The sequence below is a fragment of the Bubalus bubalis genome, chromosome 23 (assembly GCF_019923935.1).
Source record: "Bubalus bubalis isolate 160015118507 breed Murrah chromosome 23, NDDB_SH_1, whole genome shotgun sequence".
Lineage (NCBI taxonomy): Eukaryota > Metazoa > Chordata > Mammalia > Artiodactyla > Bovidae > Bubalus > Bubalus bubalis.
Window position 1 is genome coordinate 5,895,784 of NC_059179.1, and position 21,514 is coordinate 5,917,297.

The 21,514-nt window shown below is 36.7% G+C and overlaps 1 protein-coding gene across 1 annotated transcript in view; it reads left to right on the forward strand.

Annotated features, from left to right (window-relative positions):
* Nucleotides 1-21,514, forward strand: part of PCDH15 (protocadherin related 15) — a 1,798,632-nt gene that overhangs the window by 1,749,755 nt on the left and 27,363 nt on the right. The window contains exons 33-35 of the mRNA XM_045164127.1: nt 15,291-15,509; nt 17,697-17,705; nt 19,626-19,778. Of these exons, the coding sequence (XP_045020062.1) occupies nt 15,291-15,509; nt 17,697-17,705; nt 19,626-19,778 (381 nt within the window). The remainder of the gene's footprint in view (nt 1-15,290; nt 15,510-17,696; nt 17,706-19,625; nt 19,779-21,514) is intronic.

Consider the following 21,514-nt stretch of genomic DNA (forward strand, 5'->3'; position numbering starts at 1 on the left):
GAGAACTCACTGGTCATAGCAAGCACCATCTTCCAACAACACAAGAGAAGACTACACATGGATATCATCAGATGGTCAACACCAAAATCAGATTGATTATATTCTTTGCAGCCAAAAATGGAGAAGCTCTATACAGTCAGCAAAAACAAGACTGGGAGCTGACTGTGGCTCAGATCATGAACTCCTTATTGCCAAATTCAGACTGAAATTTAAGAAAGTAGGGGAAACCACTAGACCATTCAGATATGACCTAAATCAAATCCCTTATGATTATACAGTGGAAGTGAGAAATAGATTTAAGGGCCTGGATCTGATAGATAGAGTGCCTGATGAACTATGGAATGAGGTTCGTGACATTGTACAGGAGACAGGGATCAAGACCATCCCCATGGAAAAGAAATGCAAAAAATCCAAATGGCTGTTTGAGGAGGCCTTACAAGTAGCTGTGAAAAGAAGAGAAGCAAAAAGCAAAGGAGAAAAGGAAAGATATAAGCATTTGAATGTAGAGTTCCAAAGAATAGCAAGGAGAGATAAGAAAGCATTCCTCAGTGATCAATGCAAAGAAATAGAGGAAAACAACAGAATGGGAAAGACTAGAGATCTCTTCAAAAAAATTAGACATACCAAGGGAACATTTCATGCAAAGATAGACTTGATAAAGAACAGAAATGGTATGGACCTAACAGAAGCAGAAGATATTAAGAAGAGGTGGCAAGATTACACAGAAGAACTATACAAAAAAGATCTTCTTGACCAAAATAATCACGATGGTGTGATCACTCACCTAAGCCAGACATCCTGGAATGTGAAGTCAAGTGGGCCTTAGAAGGCATCACTACGAACAAAGCTAGTGGAGGTGATGGAATTCCAGTTGAGCTATTTCAAATCCTGGAAGATGATGCTGTGAAAGTTCTGCACTCAATATGCCAGCAAATTTGGAAAACTCAGCAATGGCCACAGGACTGGAAAAGGTCAGTTTTCATTCCAATCCCAAAGAAAGGCAATGCCAAAGAATACTCAAACTACCACACAATTGCACTCATCTCACATGCTAATAAAGTAATGCTCAAAATTCTCCAAGCCAGGCTTCAGCAATTCGTGAACCGTGAACTTCCAGATGTTCAAGCTGGTTTTAGAAAAGGCAGAGGAACCAGAGATCAAATTGCCAACATCCATTGTATCATGGAAAAAGCAAGAGAGTTCCAGAAAAACATCTATTTCTGCTTTATTGACTATGCCAAAGCCTTTGACTGTGTGGATCACAATAAACTGTGGAAAATTCTGAAAGAGATGGGAATACCAGACCACCTGACCCGCCTCTTGAGAAATTTGTATGCAGGTCAGGAAGCAACAGTTAGAACTGGGCATGGAACAACAGACTGGTTCCAAATAAGAAAAGGAGTACGTCAAGTCTGTATATTGTCACCTTGCTTATTTAACTTATATGCAGAGTACATCATGACAAACGCTGAGGTGGAAGAAGCACAGCTGGAATCAAAATTGCCAGGAGAAATATCAACAACCTCAGATATGCAGATGACACCACCCTTATGGCAGAAAGTGAAGAGGAACTAAAAAGCCTCTTGATGAAAGTGAAAGACGAGAGTGAAAAAGTTGGCTTAAAGCTCAACATTCAGAAAACGAAGATCATGGCATCTGGTCCCATCACTTCATGGGAAACAGATGGGGAAACAGTGGAAACAGTGTCAGACTTTATTTTTCTGGGCTCCAAAATCACTGCAGATGGTGACTGCAGCCATGAAATTAAAAGACGCTTACTCCTTGGAAGGAAAATTATGACCAACCTAGATAGCATATTCAAAAGCAGAGACATTACATTGGCAACAAAGGTCCGTCTAGTCAAGGCTATGGTTTTTCCAGTGGTCATGTATGGATGTGAATGTTGGACTGTGAAGAAAGCTGAGCACCGAATAACTGATACTTTTGCACTGTGGTGTTGGAGAAGACTCTTGAGAGTCCCTTGAAGTGCAAGGAGATCCAACCAGTCCATTCTAAAGGAGATCAGTCTTGGGTGTTCTCTGGAAGGACTGATGTTGAAGCTGAAACTCCAATACTTTGGCCACCTCACGGGAAGAGTTGACTTAATGGAAAAGACTCTGATGCTGGGAGGAATTGGGGGCAGGAGGAGAAGGGGATGACAGAGGATGAGATGGCTGGATGGCATCACAGACTCGATGGATGTGAGTCTGGGTGAACTCTGGGTATCGGTGATGGACAGGGAGGCCTGGCATGCTGCAATTCATGGGGTCGCAAAGAGTCGGACATGACTGAGCGACTGAACTGAACTGAATTGAAATGAATACTCCATTGTGTATATGTACCACAGCTTGCTTATCCATTCATCTGCTGATGGACATCTAGTTTGCTTCCATGTCCTGGCTATTATAAACAGTGCTGCAATGAACATTGGGGTACACGTGTCTCTTTCAACTCTGGTTTCCTCATTGCGTATGCCCAGCAGTGGGATTGCTGGGTCGTATGGCAGTTGTATTTCCAGGTTTTAAGGAATCTCCACATTGTTCTCCATAGTGGCTGAACTAGTTTTCATTCCTACCAACAGTGAAGTGGGTTCCCTTTTCTCCACACCCTCTCCAGCATTTATTGTTTGTAGACTTTTGGATAGCAGCCATTCTGAATGGTGAGACAATTTCTTTAACAAGTGGTGCTGGGAAAACTGGTCAACCACTTGTAAAAGAAGGAAACTAGAACACTTTCTAACACCATACACAAAAATAAACTCAAAATGGATTAAAGATCTAAACATAAGACCAGAGACTATAAGACTCCTAGAGGAGAACATAGGCAAAACACTTTCTGACATAAATCACAGCAGAATCCTCTATGACCCACCTCTCAGAATATTGGAAATAAAAGCAAAAATAAACAAATAGGACCTAATTAAAATTAAAAGCTTCTGCACAACAAAGGAAACTCTAAGCAAGGAAAAACACAGCCTTCAGAATGGGAGAAAATAATAGCAAATGAAGCACCTGACAAAGAATTAATCTCAAAAATATACAAACAACTCCTGCAGCTCAATTCCAGTAAAATAAACGACCAAATAAAAAAATGGGCCAAAGAAATAAATAGACACTTCTCCAAAGAAGACATACAGATGGCTAAAAAACACATGAAAAGATGCTCAACATCACTTATTATCAGAGAAATGCAAATCAAAACCACAATGAGGCTATAAGTACTTTAAGTTTGGTGGTGATTGATGGTTTAGTCACTAAGTCGCGTTTGACTCTTTTGACCCCATGGACTGTAGCTTGCCAGGCTCCTCGGTCCATGGTATTCTCCAGGCAAGAATACTGGAGTGGGTTGCAGTTTCTTTCTCCAGGGCATCTTCCCGACCTAGGAATCGAATAGTCTCCTGCATTGCCGGCAGATTCTTTACCAACTGAGCTACAAGGGAATCCCCACTTAAAAGTTTAAAACCCACCAAATTGTTCTTCAAAGTGAAGTGTGACCAAAAAAAAAAAAAAATCTAAGAAGCAATGCCTAGGGTGCTCAAGCCTAGAATTTTCACGTCTGATTGTGAGATAAGTGAACTCGGAGGATCTTTCTCCTTGAGATGTCGGAAGATCCATTATGCTTAAGAGGAAGCAGCAGTTCAATGAGCTCACCTTGCATCTTCTTCCACTCTTACTCCACAAACCTGGCTTTTAGAGAGGAAAGCACAGATTCATTCTTAAAGTGGCAGTTGCCTGCAATGATGTTAATAGGCTTGAATTTTTAAAATAAGCCTAATTTCTTCAAGGTCTTCCTGTACAGGCAAAAATTGGTGTCTGATTTTCCCCCTGACTTGCTCTTGGAGAGCAGAGGATATAGTCACTTCCACCTAAGTCCATGTGACATTTCATCCTGGCGTGAATTTGAATATATGAGTTATAAATCCTAAAAATAAGGAAATAACAGAATCATAAACAAAATGCTATTATAGAGTCTCCTTCGGAAGTTATTACAGCGTTTGTTGTTGTTAATTTCTCCTTTACTTTAGTGACACCTAGTGTTCAAATGATTCTTGGCATGTAATTCTTATCCAAAGTAAAACATATAGTAAAAATGCATATTGTTATATAATAAAATGTGTATATTCCAAATATTCAGAGGTGTGTGTGTGTATATATATTATATAAGCTACATATATATCTTCCAAACCCATTATTTCAGATTTTAGTTTTTCTTTGTCTCTCTATATAATAAACAGCATATAAATAAATATATGCATATATAAATTTACATGTATGTCCATATATGGATGCACGTTTTTATTTAGTAAGCATATCATTTATTTATTAAAACTCATAAATCCTGAATTTGTTTTTACTTTATATCTGTTCATCAGCATTCAACTATTCTTATTTTAACAACAATAAAATCCTGATTTAATATCAACTTAATTTTTTAAAGGACATAGTTGTCAAGTATTAATAATTAAGATAAAATAAATTTATATATAATAGATATTTGGGCTATTTGCAAGATAATACACTAATCATCTGAGGAAACACAAATGACTGAAGCAATTGCTTCCTCTCAGGCTTTAGAATCACCATCCAAATGAAGCAGCATTTGTCTATTAAGTCAATATTTGCTTGTTTTTTTAATTTAAAAGTTCTTTAGGAATACACTTTAAATGCAATTTATATATGTTCTTTCTATTAATTGTCATTATTAATATTTATTTAAATTCATCTGCATTCGTTTATATACATATTGGTTTTATTTCCAAGTATAATGATAGATTGAATTTAAGTTGTTTTCCTAAATTTAAAAATATCTCTGTTCTTTAGGATGACAACCTGTCTCTAGAGAGTAAAATAATGTTGATTATTATTTGAATTGTACTTACAAATATTTTAGAGATAAAAGATTTGGAAACGGAAGCCAATTTGATTTCAACTGACAGTATGAAGTATAAGATACACAGTCTTCATTCTAAACAACTTTTCCCAAACATACATTATATTGTGAAGAGTAGAACTCTAAATTCAATTCAATAACTATTATAGCCAAGAAGAAAGCCAAAAATATATAGTAACTATAAACTTTAAAAAATTATATTGAGGAGAAGACAGAATATCTGTGAAGTATTAAAAATTTTTTCTTAGTAGTCTTCACCTTGAACTAATAGCTGTGAAACACTGGTCTAATTTAAACCCTAGAATTGTTTCTTGAAATGTTTTGTAATGAAATTACATAGATACATTACATAATGCAAGTCTGATAATGCAAAGATATTATCAGACCTTATTATCTATTCTAAAGTTATAAAATGTTTTGTATATTTACTTTTAACACTGAACGAATACACTAGGACATTAGGATTGTTGCCTAGTGTCCAGACCAATGGAAATAGGATTATCTTCTCAATTTTCCCTTATCCTAAAAGCTAACAATGTTAGAATTTGCTGGAAAAAGCTTTAGAAACAAACAAACAAAAAAAGTACTTCCTCCAAGGTGTTCACTTCAATTTTTGAAAACTGATTTAACTATATCCAAAAAATTAAATAAACATCAGTTCAGTTCAGTTCAGTCTCTCAGTCGTGTCCAACTCTTTGCGAACCCATGAATCGCAGCACACCAGGCCTCCCTGTCCATCACCAACTCCCAGAGTTCACTCAGACTCATGTCCATCGAGTCAGTGATGCCATCCACCCATCTCATCCTCTGTCATCCCCTTTTCCTCCTGCCCCCAATCCCTCCCAGCATCAGAGTCTTTTCCAATGAGTCAACTCTTCACATGAGGTGGCCAAAGTACTGGAATTTCAGCTTTAGCATCATTCATATAAATGCGTAGAAAACTGGAATGACATTAATACTCTTTAATTACATATTTTATTTCATGAGGTTATGAGTATTTTTATTTTTCTCATTTTGAGTTATCTGAGTTGCTTAGATTTTTTGCAATTTATGCATATCATTTTTTTTAATTTTTTTAAAATTTTATTTTATTTTTAAACTTTACAAAATTGTATTAGTTATGCCAAATATCATAATGAATCCGCCACAGGTCTTGCTTTGATTCTTTAGGTTCTTTGAGTATCTTTAATCTGCATTTTTGTCTGGGGAGTTTTTGTTCTTATTGTTTTCATTTCTGGAATATTCTCAGACAAAATATCTTCAAATATATCTTATACCCTATTCTGTCTTTATTCCTTTTCTGAGACTCCAATTAAAATTTGTTTTGTCCTCATAGCTTTTGAGTGTTTTATTCTTGTTCTTCTCCCTTCTCCCAACATTCTTGTCTCTTTGTATTTTTGTTTGGATAATTTCTGTTGCCCTTTTTGCAAGTTCTCTGACTCATCTGTGTTAGCCTTTCGTTAAGCACATTAAAGGAATTCTTTATTTCTATGTCTTTCAAAAACATTTTTTTTCCTTTTCTATTTGGTTCTTACAGTTTCTATCACCTTACTGAATTTCTCATTTCAAGCATGTTTTCCACCTTACACTAGATCCCATAAAATATTAATCAGAGTTGTAGTAGAGTCCCTATGTGACAGTTCCCATACCTGAATTACCTGTCTAGTTCTCCTGCTTTCTGTATCTTTCAGCAGTCCCTGAATGCCTGTGATAGAGGGCTTTCTCTCCATTCTTACTCTTGTGATGGAGTAAACGGCCCTTGCTTGGTGCTTGGTTCTACTCTTAAGGTGGGGATGGGACAATGATGGGTTTGGGAGGTTCTATTTCCTTGTCTAGTCCGTGTGCCTAGAACTCCTTCTTGTGGCATCCATAATCTACTTCATAATTGTGGAGGCTCTTGTGTGTAGGAGACTCCCTGCCCCTCCCCCACAGGTAGTAGACCTCTACTTTGCAGGCTCTTTGGCTACAGAAATCTCCTTCTTCTCTCCCAGATGGGGTGAACTTTGCTCATCACTCTTTTCCAGAAGCAGTGGACCTTCACTTAAGCTTTCCTTCCTCTCTTTCTATGTAGCTCTTGCTTTGTATAAGATACAGGTCCAGGGAATTGCAGAGAGCAGAGCACCCCAGCCTTAGTTGATTACTTCCTATATCCCTTCACTATGTAGAGGATTTTCTCTGGTTCCCTTCCCTGTACCCAATCTATCTTTATGGTGGTCCATAGGAAAAAGTTTACAAATGAGTGAAAATCCCACGTGTGTTTGTGGGTAACTTTTTTTTAACTGTTACCCTTTGCAATTCAGTTTTTTTTTTTTTTTTGCTTGCAAAAATTATAATTTCAATTTTATAGACTTTCCAGTCATTAGGGTGGGTGCCACCTTCTCCTGTGGCATTCTACCTCCTGAGCAGAAACAGACAATTCTATTTTAAAATAAAACTTAATTAAATTTGAAAATAAGCAAAGACAATTTTAGCTTGTATGTACTTTTTAAATGCCTAGGCTGCTTAACATTAGCCTGTTCAGATAGTAAATAAGAGATAAAGAAGAAGGTAGAAAAAGCTGGTATATTTTAGAAACTGCATTTATAATTGCAATGTTTAAAAATACATAATTTAAAATGAATCTAACTACCAAGGTCTGAAAAAAAAACTTCTTTCAACTTCCTAAATCCAGGAAAAAGAGTTAAAATACTGAAAATTCAAATAATTGGAAAACTAAATACTGGAACCTGGTTAAGAGAATTGTGGACTGGTGTAGAGAAAATAGTGGCTCACCCCTGGTTTACTTAATTAAGCAGATCCAAGTGGAAAGGATGTGGGCAGATATGTTAACCATTGTCCACTCTGTGAAACTATTTCAGAGACCCACAGTGTTTACTGATCAAGGAAATAAGCAGTTGTTCCCCCACCATTTAGGCAGGGGCTTTTGAAGTACAAAATACATCTTCCTGCTCACCCTCCTCTTCACCCTACATTGATATGTACACTGTGACATTGAATCATCAAGGTAAAATGCAGGATGGTCTGTGGTTACATATTGTGCTTTTTTTCTTAATTTTTCATTGTTCTTTTTTTAAAATATTGGAATATAATTGCTTTGCAATGTTATGTTATTTTCTGCTTTACAACATTGTGAATCAGCCATATGTATACATATACCCCCTACCTCTTAAGCATCCCTCCCAATCCCCTTTTCCTCCTCTAGGTCATCACAGAGACCCTAGCTCAGCTCCCTGTGCTATACAGTAGATTCCTGCTAGCTATGTATTTTACACGTGGTAATGTATATGGGCTTCCCAGGCGGATCAGTGGTAAAAGAATCCACCTGCCAATGAAGGACTCACAGGAGTCGTGGGTTCAGTCCTTGGGTTGGGAGGATCCCCTGGAGAAGGAAATAGCAATCCACTCCAATATTCTTGCCTGGGAAATTCTATGGACAGAGGAGCCTGGTGGGCGACATTCCATGGGCTCACAAAGAGTTGACTGTGACTGAGAGACTGAGCACAATGTGTATATGTCAGTGCTACTCTCTCAATTTGCCCCCCACCCCCACCAGCCCCACTTCTTTGCAAGTGGTGTTCCACACAAGTAAATGGAGGCAGGGATATAAGTTTGCATGTGCTTCATCCGTTGAGTGAATCAGAAGATATGAAACTGGCTTAGGAATTTACTTCATCTAGGGAAAACAGAGCAATAATGGATTAACGTTGGCTAAATGCTAGGAGTGGGCTTCCCTGGTGGCTCAGAGGTTAAAGTGTCTGCCTGCAATGCGGGAGACCTGGGTTCAATCCCTGGGTCAGGAAGATCCCCTGGAGAAGGAAATGGCAACCCACTCCAGTATTCTTGCCTGGAGAATCCCATGGACGGAGGAGCCTGGTGGGCTACAGTCCACTTGGTCACAAAGAGTCGGACACGACTGAGTGACTTAACTTTAACTAAATGCTAGGACAATTACACTCATCTCACACGCTAGCAAAGTAATGCTCAAAATTCTCCAAGCCAGGCTTCAACAGTACATGAACCGTGAACTTCCCGATGTTCAAGCTGGATTTACAAAAGACAGAGGAACCAGAAATCAAATTGCCAATATCCATTGGATCTTTGAAAAGCAAGAGAGTTCCACAACACCTCCTTCTGCTTTACTGACTATGCCAAAGCCTTTGACTGTGTGGATCACAACAAACTGTGGAACATTCTTAAAAAGATGGGAATACCAGACCACCTAACCTGCCTCCTGAGAAATCTGTATGCAGGTCAAGAAGCAACAGTTAGAACTCGACTTGGAACAACAGACTGGTTCCAAATAGGGAAAAGAGTACATAAAGGTTGTATATTATCACCATGCTTATTTGACATATATGTAGAGCATATTATGCAAAATGCAAGGTTGGATAAAGCACAAGCTGGAATCATGATTGCCAGAAGAAATATCAATAACCTCAGGTATGCAGATGACACCACCCTTATGGCAGAAAGTGAAGAAGAACTAAAAAGCCTCTTGATGAAAGTGAAAGAGGAGAGTGAAAAATTTGGCTTAAAACTTAACATTCAGAAAATTAAGGTCATGGCATCCGGTCCCATCACTTCATGGCAAATAGATGGGGAAACAGTGGAAACTGTGACAGACTTTATATTTTGGGGCTCCAAAATCACTGCAGATGGTAACTGCAGCCATGAAATTAAAAGGAGCTTGCTCTTTGGAAGGAAAGCTATGGCCAACCTAGATAGCATATTGAAAAGCAGAGACATTACTTTGCCAACAAAAGTCCATCTAGTCAAAGCTATGGTTTTTGCAGTAATCATATATGTATGTAAGAGTTGGATTATAAAGAAAGTTGAGCACCGAAGAATCAATACTTTTGAACTGTGTTGTTGGAGAAGACTCTTGAGAGTCCTTTCAACTCCAAGGAGATCAACTCAGTCAACCCTAGAGGAAATCAGTCCTGAATATTCATTGGAAGGACTGATGCTGAGGCTGAAACTCCAATACTTTGGCCACCTGATGTGAAATACTGACTCATTGGAAAAGACTCTGATGCTGGGAAAGACTGAAGGCAGAAAGATAAGGGGACGATAGGGGATGAGATGGTTGGGTGGCATCATTGACTTGATGGACATGAGTTTGAGAAAGCTCCAGGAGTTGGTGATGGATAGGGAAGCCTGGCATGCTACAGTCCATGGGGTCACAAAGAATCGGGCACAACTGAGCGACTGAATTGAACTGAAATGCTAGGAAGGGATCTGTTCACTTCACCCTTAGACTTAAAAAGGATTTTGACAAGCAGCTAAGTAGACTATGGATGAGAATAAAGAACAAATATCACGTCTTTATTGATCTTGAATCTGACAGCTTTATTTCCTTCCTAAAAGAAGTAAGCAAGGAGAAAAATAGTATAAGTAATAAATGCTGAAAAACAAACTAAAAGAAATAACATTCTGATGACTCAGAGGTAGACTATATCTCTGGAAATAATTCTCTTATAGAAACCATTGGAAAACAATTTAATATTTCCAACAGAAAACAAGACTATATAAGACAAATGGTATATGTGTTTTACATGTCCTGAATCTTGACTTCGTTCTGGTAAATATGTTCCACAAAAGAATAGTGTGGTTGACCTTCTTCCACATGGTAGCAGGCTGGAACCCTCAGGCCATTTGGAGTATGCCTTTCCTCTGCTCATATTGACTACATGTGGATTAGTGCACATTCCAGAGAAGGTCAGTTAGATTTCATCTTTAAGGATTGACATGGATCTTGGGAGACAATAGAGCTCTTAGTCCTGAAATCAGAAAAAATATGAAACAAACAAACAAACTCTGAAGTTTCTTTGGGCTACATTTTTCCATCTTTAGGGAGAAAATCTTCTAAAATCCATTGACTATCCAAATTTGGACTTGCCTGTAATGAAAAGGCATATGAAAAACAAATTGGCAAAATGAACTATAAATATAAGTTTGCAGCATACTAAGGTAAAGAAAAAAAATGATAAAAGAGGTAAAAACAAACTTAGAGGACTATCAAGATACAACCTGATAGTTACACATATCTCTGGAAACAGTGAGAGACTATTTTGGGGGACTCCAAAATCACTGCAGATGGTGACTGCAGCCATGAAATTAAAAGATGCTTGCTCCTTGGAAGAAAAGTTATGACCAACCTAGATAGCATATTCAAAAGCAGAGACATTACTTTGCCAACAAAGGTCTGTCTAGTCAAAGCTATGGTTTTTCCAGTAGTCATGTAAGGATATGAGAGTTGGACTGTAAAGAAAGCTGAGCACTGAAGGATTTATGCTTTTGAACTGTAGTGTTGAAGAAGACTCTTGAGAGTCCCTTGGACTGCAAGGAGACCAAACCAGTCAACCCTAAAGGAAATCAGTCCTGAATATTCATTGGAAGGACTGATGCTGAAGCTGAAACTCCAATACTTTGGCCACCTGATGTGAAGTATTGACTCATTGGAAAAAACCCTGATGCTGGGAAAGATTGAAGGCAGGAAGAGAAGGGGATAATAGGGGATGAAATGGTTGGATGGCATCACCAACTCAATGGACATGAGTTTGAGCAAGCTCTGGGAGTTGGTGATGGACTGGGAAACCTGGCGTGCTACAGTCGATGGGGTCACAAAGAGTTGGACACAACTGAGCGACTGAACTGAACTGAGGTAAAAAATTGTAGTAGTTATCACAGAAACAAAACACGAAAATATTATTGAAAGATTTCATTACATCACAGGCAGAATCAATGAAAAATTTTGTCACATGTCCTTTAAAAGCAATTGAGTATGTTTTAGAACTGTTGAAACAAAAGTAAAGATGAATTAATCATAAAGGAACAAAAATTGATGCCTTAAATTCCATCTGTATGATAAAATGCCAAAAGTCAATGGAATCAAATTCACAATATTTTAAGGAAAATGTTATGCCTCAAGGATTTTTGCCTAGACAAGTTGTTTCTCATATATAGAGCAAAAAGCTGTTCTAAATCAGTTTTGGATTCAAATGTGATGCTCTCCTCTAGTAAAAAAATACTCAAGATTTCTTAAATTGAGAAATCAACCAAAATAAATATCTAAATAATGGAATTATTGTAGTGTTAAAAAGACTAATAAATCTTCCTTTATGTGATTTGGATATCAATGAGAATCCAGTAAAAATCCAATAGAATAGTGATCTGTTGTCCTCATGATAGGAATCATTTTTCCTTGCAATTTATACTCTTTGTCTACTTCTGATCCTTCCCAGTTTCTAATAATACGATTCTTGTCATGTAACTCTTAATCTGTACTTCATTTGGAATTTCTTATTTTATCTGATAAACATTCAAACAAAGTGTTGTGCAATTCCATTCCAATTTAGTGCTTGGAACAATGGAAAAACCTTTATTGTATTCCCAAACATATCTGAAAATGATCTAGGAAAAATTGATATGAGAAGTATATTTTTCATCTACAAAAGCATATTTGTAAAAAATAAAAACAAACACGCATCCTAACTGCCTTGTATTATAGTATGCTAACTTGAATAAAAACCTGCATAGCTTTAAAACTGAAACGAGTTATTTGAATCATTCAGTTCAGTTTCGACCCCATGAATCTCAGCATGCCAGGCCTCGCTGTCCATCACCATCTCTCGGAGTTCACTCAAATTCACGTCCATCGAGTTGGTGATGCCATCCAGCCATCTCATCCTCTGTCGTCCCCTTCTCCTCCTGCCCCCAATCCCTCCCAGCATCAGAGTCTTTTCCAATGAGTCACCTCTTTGCATGAGGTGGCCAAAGTACTGGAGTTTCAGCTTTAGCATCATTCCTTCCAAAGAACACTCAGGACTGATCTCCTTTAGAATGGACTGGTTGGATCTCCTTGCAGTCCAAGGGACTCTCAAGAGTCTTCTCCAACACCACAGTTCAAAAGCATCAATTCTTCAGTGCTCAGCTTTCTTCACAGTCCAATTCTCACATCCATACATGACTACTGGAAAAACCATAGACTAAATGGACCTTTGTTGGCAAAGTAATGTCTCTGCTTTTCAATATGCTATCTAGGTTGGTCATAACTTTTCTTCCAAGGAGTAAGCGTCTTTTAATTTCATGGCTGCAGTCACCATCTGCAGTGATTTTGGAGCCCAAAAAGATAAAGTTTGAATCATTAGGTTTCCTAAATTGAAAGATTAATAAACTATCCAAGGATTCCTATTTGATATCAGGCATCTTTTTTTTTTCTGTAAAGAAGCTATGAACAGCATCTTTAACTAGATTTAAAGTCAGCACAGTCACTTGGAAAATTAGAATAAAAAGTATCAAAAGGGAAGAAGTAGCCTGTAAAATGCCCAAGGATAGCAATCTTCAGTTACTATTTGATGGTGAAATTTTGAGCCATTTAAATCTTTCTTTCACATTTCTTTGTATTTTTCACATCAGTATTTTATATTAAAACATGTTTCTAAAATGATGTTTTCACTTTGTATGTGCTGTGTAATTAGAAATATATAAAAATGTTTATTAATAGCAAAAAATTATATTAGTAGTGCACAAAATATTAGCAGCTGTTATCTTTGCATTATGAGCATTTGAGTAATTTTGCTTTTTGAACTATTTTGCTTTTCTATTTTCTATAGTAGGACATTTCATTTTTTATGGATAGAAGTGAAACGTGTGAAACATATATGAAACATGTATGAAACATATATGAAACTCTTTCCATATATGAAACGAGTCACCAGTCCAGGTTCGATGCACAATACTGGATGCTTGGGGCTGGTGCACTGGGACGACCCAGAGGGATGGTATGGGGAGGGAGGAGGGAGGAGGGTTCAGGATGGGGAACACATGTATACCTGTGGCAGATTCATTTTGATATATGGCAAAACTAATACAATATTGTAAAGTTAAAAAAAATTAAAATAAAATAAAATAAAATGATTTGGGCCAAAAAAATAAAAATTAAAAATTAAAAAAAGAGACATTATTTTGCCAACAACACAACAACAAAAAAGAAATTAAAATACAAATACCTAAGACATTTGTGGTTTTGTGGTTTTCAGAACATAATTGTTATATGAATATTATAGGATATGTAAAAGATCATTTAAATGTTCCTGAGAATCTTTCACCCCATTCGAGTACTCTTGCCTGGAAAATCCCATGGATGGAGGAGCCTGGTGGGCTGCAGTCCATGGCGTCGCTAAGAGTCGGACACGACTGAGCGACTTCACTTTCACTTTTCACTTTCATGCATTGGAGAAGGAAATGGCAACTCATTCCAGTGTTCTTGCCTGGAGAATCCCAGGGATGGGGGAGCCTGGTGGGCTGCCGTCTATGGAGTCGCACAGAGTCGGACACGACTGAAGTGACTTAGCAGCAGCAGCAGAGGAATCTTTAAAAAAAAAAATGCCTGCTAAATACAGCATAAAATATGTGAAAAAAATGTTCAGTCTAATTAAATTAAGTAACAATTATTCCTTAATTCTTCTCCCCAACACAATACTCATAGTTGGAAATGCATTATTTAGAGAAACGTTTTACAAGAACTACTAGATAAATTGGGCTTCCCAGGTGGCGCTAGTGGGTAAAGAACCGGCCTGCCAGTGTATGACACATAGAGATGAGTGTTCTATCCCTGGGTTAGGAAGATCCCCTGGAGGAGGGCATGGCAACCCACTCCAGTATTCTGGCCTGGAGAATCCCACAGGTGGAAGAGCCTGGGTCACAGTGTCAGACATGCCTGAAAGGACTTTGCAGGCATGCGAACCACAAATACTTATCATCCTGAGTGTACTGATTTACTGCCTGCATCATTTATTTAGTATTCTGTTTCTAGGAAGAAGAAAACCTTTTAATTCGTTCATTCTTTCCCATAAAAGTATTTTGGTTTGAGATTTGAGAGTGTCGACATTTAGGGTGGTCTGGTGAAACCTAATTAAATACTATGAAGACTTGGTTTGGTATCTCAGATTTGTTTCCTTAACTTTGTAACTTTGTGGTCTGCAGTAAATCAGTATTAAGGTTCTATTTTACAGAATTATTTTGAGAACCACAGAAACAAAATGCAGAAAGATATTTTTAAATTGTACCATATAATTTAGAATGTATATTTTATCCCACCTGAATAACTTACTCTAAATAATCTCAACATAGTGATATAAATTTCAATAACATCATTACTTTTGCTAAGTCTATAAGCACAGTAAGGGTCATTGTTATTAGTATGTTTGATATGTGCACATAGAACTGTTACTCTATTGCTCTTGCTTTTTATATACACTTTTCTTATTCATAATAAGATTTCTGACTCAGCTTATGTTATAATTAAACAAAATATTAAAAGAGATTACCAAAAATATTTTGTTTACTAAAAGGCCTTTTCTGTTAATATTGATTTTACTGTTTATCTAACAATAAAGATTTTTAGATGGCAAACTGCTTGATATCAATAAAGACTTTCAGCCATATTATGGGGAAGGAGGACGCATTCTGGAGATCCGGACTCCAGAGGCAGTGACCAGCATTAAAAAGCGAGGAGAAAGTCTCGGCTATACTGAAGGGGCGCTGCTGGCTCTGGCCTTCATCATCATCCTCTGCTGTATTCCTGCCATCTTGGTGGTTTTGGTCAGCTACAGACAGTAAGTCTTGATACCTGCTGAAATACGGACAGCTCCTCAAGAAGGCATATCAAAAACTTGCCTCTGGTAAAATAGCATTGCGGTTGTAAAATATTCATGGTGCAAACATTCTGGGAGTGTGGTATTTTTCTTGTGCCAAATAACCTTCCTTTAAGGGAAAACTACAAACTTTCAATACATTTTTCACAGATTTCTCAGTGTTCCTGTGCTAAAATATTCTTATCTGCCAGGAATATGAAGTTACCTCCTATAGTTTCATTTATGCTCTTCATCAGGTTAAGAGCTTTGGGAAGAAAAGTAGTGGAATGTCATATACAGATACCACAGTTGCAAAGGAAGGTCTATAACCTACATATCAATGCATTGTCATGCTAGATCTTTATCCATACTGTCAAACTTATCCCTATGCAGATATTATAGTTTGAAAAAATCATTTAAAAATCATGGCACAGCATATATAATTTCCCATATGATTTCTTCTTTCTTGGGTAGCCTTGATAGAGTCTATATTGTAACTTCTAACATTATATTATAGCTGTACAAGTCTTACATTTTTTCTAGTCCCTATAGACAAATACATTCATTTAAAATATCTATATTTTTCTTGTTTAGGGTCTTTACAGTAGTCAAGTAAATTTTAGCTAATTTAAACATCTATATTTAAAATAGTCTAGCAAGCAATTTTTTAAATTTGATACTAGATATGGGAACTTTGTGATAGAGGGTTGTGCTTTTTAAGTATATCCCTATTGATGATAAATGCTAAAAAACAAGCAGCAACAACAACAAAAACTGTGGAATAGGTTAAGAAGAAAGGTAGCCCTGAGGGTGCCACAAAATGAAAATAATTAACAGGAATCATAAATCAATTACTTGATATAACAAATAATGGTAGAATGGCTACTCATCATTTAAAATACCTACCGGGAAAGGACTAAAAAAGTCCTTACGTAATCTTAAACTGTTATCTTTGTTCTCTAACAATGAGGATTTTCTATTGAATTAAATAAGGTAAGGTAATTCCAACTTGAAAGTTGAAGAATGTGCTGTGCATAAACATACTATAGGAATATTTTGTGTCACAAAAGCAATGAGAAGTTGCAAATATAACATTTAGGTTGACATATTGGAGTTCAGTGTGTGCTTAAATAAGTTGATATGCCAAATCTAAAGCTTATACACAAACAATAATGGACACATTTTTAGATTATTAAGCTATCAATCCAATATTAATTTTCATGTTAAATATGTCTGTATCACGGTTACTTTTTCATTCAACTATTTCTGAAAGGAGATTTATTATATCCTGCTAGCATTAAAATAAGTGAGAAAACTTCTTTTACTTGGCATAGAAGGCAGTGATCAAAACTAAAGCATCCTGGATGTTATGCTAAATAGTCTGAATTTTAACAAAATATTAAAATCTTTAATATTTAAAGATTTTAAAGATATTTTATTGTTTTTTAATTCAGTAATCGGCTTGACAATCTAAGAGTAAATTTTGGTTACTCTCTTTTTGTAGATTAACAAAAGTAAACGTGTTATAAAGTAAAATTCTGTTGTTTTAAAATCTAACTTTTGTACCTTCATTTTCTGCTTATAAATAGATTGAAATGAATGATAATTCTTTCATTTTAAGATGTTTCTTTGAAATTTGCTGTGGATGGAAAACTATGAGTCAAATGTGAAAGTGTCATAAATTTAGTATCCAAGCTTGTCACCTTCCAATTCTAGCTTCAGCTTCAAAGTGAGGAAGAGTATAACTGGGGCTTGCTGCCTGACTCCATTTCTTTAATAGTCTTCAAGCATAGTAAACCAAAATGCCAGTTATAAAGATCAGAGCATCTTTAATATTCCATTTCTCTATCAGAGGAAAAACTCACATATGCATGTTTTAATCCAGTATTTCCTATTCTAACTAGTTTCTTTGTTTTCCTGCAATAAATGTTTTAACAGCTTGTAGGACGGTGACAGTAATAATAAAGTGCTTACCATTTTCACTTTCTGAATTGAAAGACTTAATTATCCTACAATGTCATTAAGTCTGTGTTATTATGAGTTTAACCCATAAATTATTCATAATTTAGATTAATTCAGATGTTAAAATATTATGAATGCAGTATTTCTCATGTAGCTTTCTCTTTTTTTCTTATTCATCTTTTCCTATTCATTTGCTTTCCCAAACAGGTTTAAAGTGTAAGTATAATTACTAATATGTTGCATATGATTTCATGTGATATGAAAAGAAAAAAACAGATAATGCTAATAAAGTAGTCAGCCTGCCCAGAACCAGGTATTATTTCTCTACTTCATATTTGCATTTTATATTTGAACTAGTTTTTAGTTGCATGTCCTTTGGTTTGTGTGTGTGTGTGTGTGTGCTTAGTTGCTCAGTCGTGTCCGACTCTCTGTGACCCTATGGACTATAGCCTGCCAAGTTCCTCAGTCCATGGGGGTTCTCCAGGCAAGAATACTGGAGTTGGTTGCCATGCTGTCCTCCAGCAGATCTTCCCAACCCAGGGGTCGAACCCAGGTTCCCCACATTTAGGCAGATTCTTTACTGTCTAAGCCATCAGAGAAGCTCTTGCGGTTTGTGTATATAGAATTAAACTAGTATTAGACAAATGGATACAAGAGGAAGAAATGTGAAAAAGACAGTTTGCCCTGATATCCACCACCCTTTGGGATTTCGGTTTTGAGGCAAGAATTAACATCAGTATCCAGGAAAGTCAAAAAGAGCAGCCTTGCTCCAGTGCAAGAATCAGAAGCATTCCTTGGAATCCAAAGAAAATAAAGCCTAACCAAATCTCTCCTAAACACGCACCTCTACACAGTGCCTGTAGTATCTAAGATGGGTTTAAAATCATTGTTAAACAAAATAACTTTTCTTTAAATAGATGGAAGACCAATAATAAAAGCCAATTGTGTATCTTCTATGGGCTCCCAAGTAGAGCTAGTGGTAAAGAACCCACCCGACAATGAAGGAGACATAAGAAACCTGGGTTCATTCCCTGGTCAGGAAAATCCCCTAGAGAAGAGCATGGCAACTCACTCCAGTATTCTTGCCTGGAGAATCCCGTGGACAGAGGAACCAGGCAGGCTACTGTCCATAGGGTCGCAAAGAGTTGGACACAGTTGAAATAACTTGGCATGCATATGTATCTTTTACATGCCTTATTATGAAAGAGATCCATTAAACCACCACCAATTATAAATCACATGTTATAAATATTTTTCCTTCTCCATTTAATATTACCATTTAACTTAATTTGCAAATTTTTCTACTGAATTTACCATTTTTCAAGGACTAAACATTTTAAAGAACTAAGGAGAAGGGGGTTTAAGTAAATGATCCTCTGTGGGAACGCTTTTGTAATTTTATTAGTTAGTAAGTTCAAATATTTGTGTAAAAAATTTTGAGTTCCTCTGATCAGATCAGATCAGATCAGTCGCTCAGTCGTGTCTGACTCTTTGCGACCCCATGAATCGCAGCACACCAGGCCTCCCTGTCCATCACTAACTCCCAGAGTTCACTGAGACTCCCGTCCATCAAGTCAGTGATGCCATCCAGCCATCTCATCCTCTGTCGTCCCCTTCTCCTCCTGCCCCCAATCCCTCCCAGCATCAGGGTCTTTTCCAATGAGTCAACTCTTCGCATGAGGTGGCCAAAGTACTGGAGTTTCAGCTTTAGCATCATTCCTTCCAAAGAAATCTCAGGGCTGATCTCCTTCAGAATGGACTGGTTGGATCTCATTGCAGTCTCTGATAACTGGACTTTATTATTGAAAGGTAGCCCCCACTCCAGTACTCTTGCTTGGAAAATCCCATGGACAGAGGAGCCTGGTGGGCTGCAATCCATGGGGTCGCTAAGAGTCGGACACGACTGAGCGACTTCACTTTCACTTTTCACTTTCATGCATTGGAGAAGGAAATGGCAGCCCACTCCAGTGTTCTTGCCTGGAGAATCCCAGGGACGGGGGAGCCTGGTGGGCTGCCGTCTATGGGGTTGCACAGAGTCGGACATGACTGAAGTGACTTAGCATAACATAGCATAGCCTATTGATAAACATATGATTTCTAAAATGAGTTTTACAAAACCTCCTTACTTTACCAAAGACGCCAAGCTGAGTGCACCAAGACAGCTCGAATCCAGTCGGCCCTGCCTGCGGCTAAACCAGCAGCGCCAGCCCCGACACCAGTGGCCATGCCCCCGCCACCCCCGCCGCCTCCCGGTGCTCATCTCTATGAGGAACTCGGGGACAGCACGATGTAAGTAGACCTTTCAGGGACTTTTAGAAATAAATGGGTTTTGATGGATGCTGTGTGGTGAGTATTAAATTTCAACTTGATGTGGAAATACTGCTTACGGCCTATTTTGATTATTACATTTTTTAACATTAAACTGTTAAGATGAAGACCCAAGAAAGTTCAATTGGAGAGTAATAACCAAAAAACTAACAAAAGAACATTAATAATAATAATAATAAAAACTGAGTAACAGGAAAGAAGTTTTCAGTTTGCGGAGACATTTTGCAGATGAGTAGCTTGAGTATTATATTTAATTTCTAAATCTTCAGAATCAAGGATTTTCCCCCAAATTAAAAATTATGAAAATATTTTTCTCATAAAAAATGAGGAAAATAAAGCACAGTCATAAAATAGTAATTCCTGGTTTGGTACCAGAAGCCAACTCCTGTTTGGTAATCAAAAGTCCACTCTATGGTCTAAAATAATAGACTTTTCTAAGATACTATTTTAAGATGTTATAAAATAGAATTAAATCTGAATGAAAATAAGGAACATCACATATATAATAACTTAGGAATATTCTTTTCATTATATTTCTCTCAAATGAGAATGCTGTTATAACAGTATTTCTCCTGGACTATTTGGAATTGCTAATCAATATTAAACCATCATTTTGAAAAATTATTCCTAATAATTTAAATTATTTAAATTATTCCTAAAAGATTTTATGGCTTTATAGTGTCTTTAATGATGCTACCTCAAACGCGATTCCTTTTGAAGATATTTAACTTGTCCATATTGGGAGGAGGAAATGGCAACCTACTCCAATATTCTTGCCTGGAGAATCCTGTGGACATTGGAGCCTGAAGGGCTGCTGTCCATAGGGTCGCACAGAGTTGGATACGACTGAAGTGGCTTAGCAGCAGCAGCAGCAGCAACTTGTCCATATTAAAAAAAAAAAATTCAAGATATATCAACATGAAATGCAAAACAACCAAGGATATTATAAAATTTTGAATATGACTAAATTAAATCCAGGAAAACTATTATTAACTGAAATTTGGTGGACTTGAGGGACTAAAACAAATTCTACTGTGTTACATTTGTAGCATTTACTAGTAGGAATAAAGCAAGCCTCAAAAATTATGAAATTTATCTTTTAATGGGAAAATTGTATGAAAACCTATGTATTAATATTATTAACTATTATATAGGTTATATTGAAAATAGTTTTTAAAATACTAAAACTGAATGCTAAAGTTGAATTTAACAGAACTTAATGCCTCACATGCTACTTCTGGAGTAATAATATAGGATTAATGTTTTAAATATTTTTTTCCTTTTGTATAAGTTGGAATAATGGTTTCTTTTTCAATTATTGGTGAATGTTGGAATTGAGCCAATAAGATTTGATTCTAAACACGTTCAAAACTAAAAAAGATTTATGTGTAAAGTTGAATGTGCTTTATTTGAAATTAGCAAGGGTTGTATACTAATTTCTATTTAACAAAAGCAGGAATACTATAACATAACCGGGAATCAGTATAGTGAGATGGTGATAATTTTCAAATAGCAATGCTTAGGGACTATTTTTATTTGAAAAATTGTAATAGATAGTAGAGGATTTTGTAATTCCTATTTCTGTTTGTTGAAGTTTTTAAGTTTTACATGTTTAATGGTCTTTGACAAATGTTTAAATTATCTATTCAAAAACTTTTTGCAAAAATTCTAGTCATAAATTACTATAAAATAAGCTA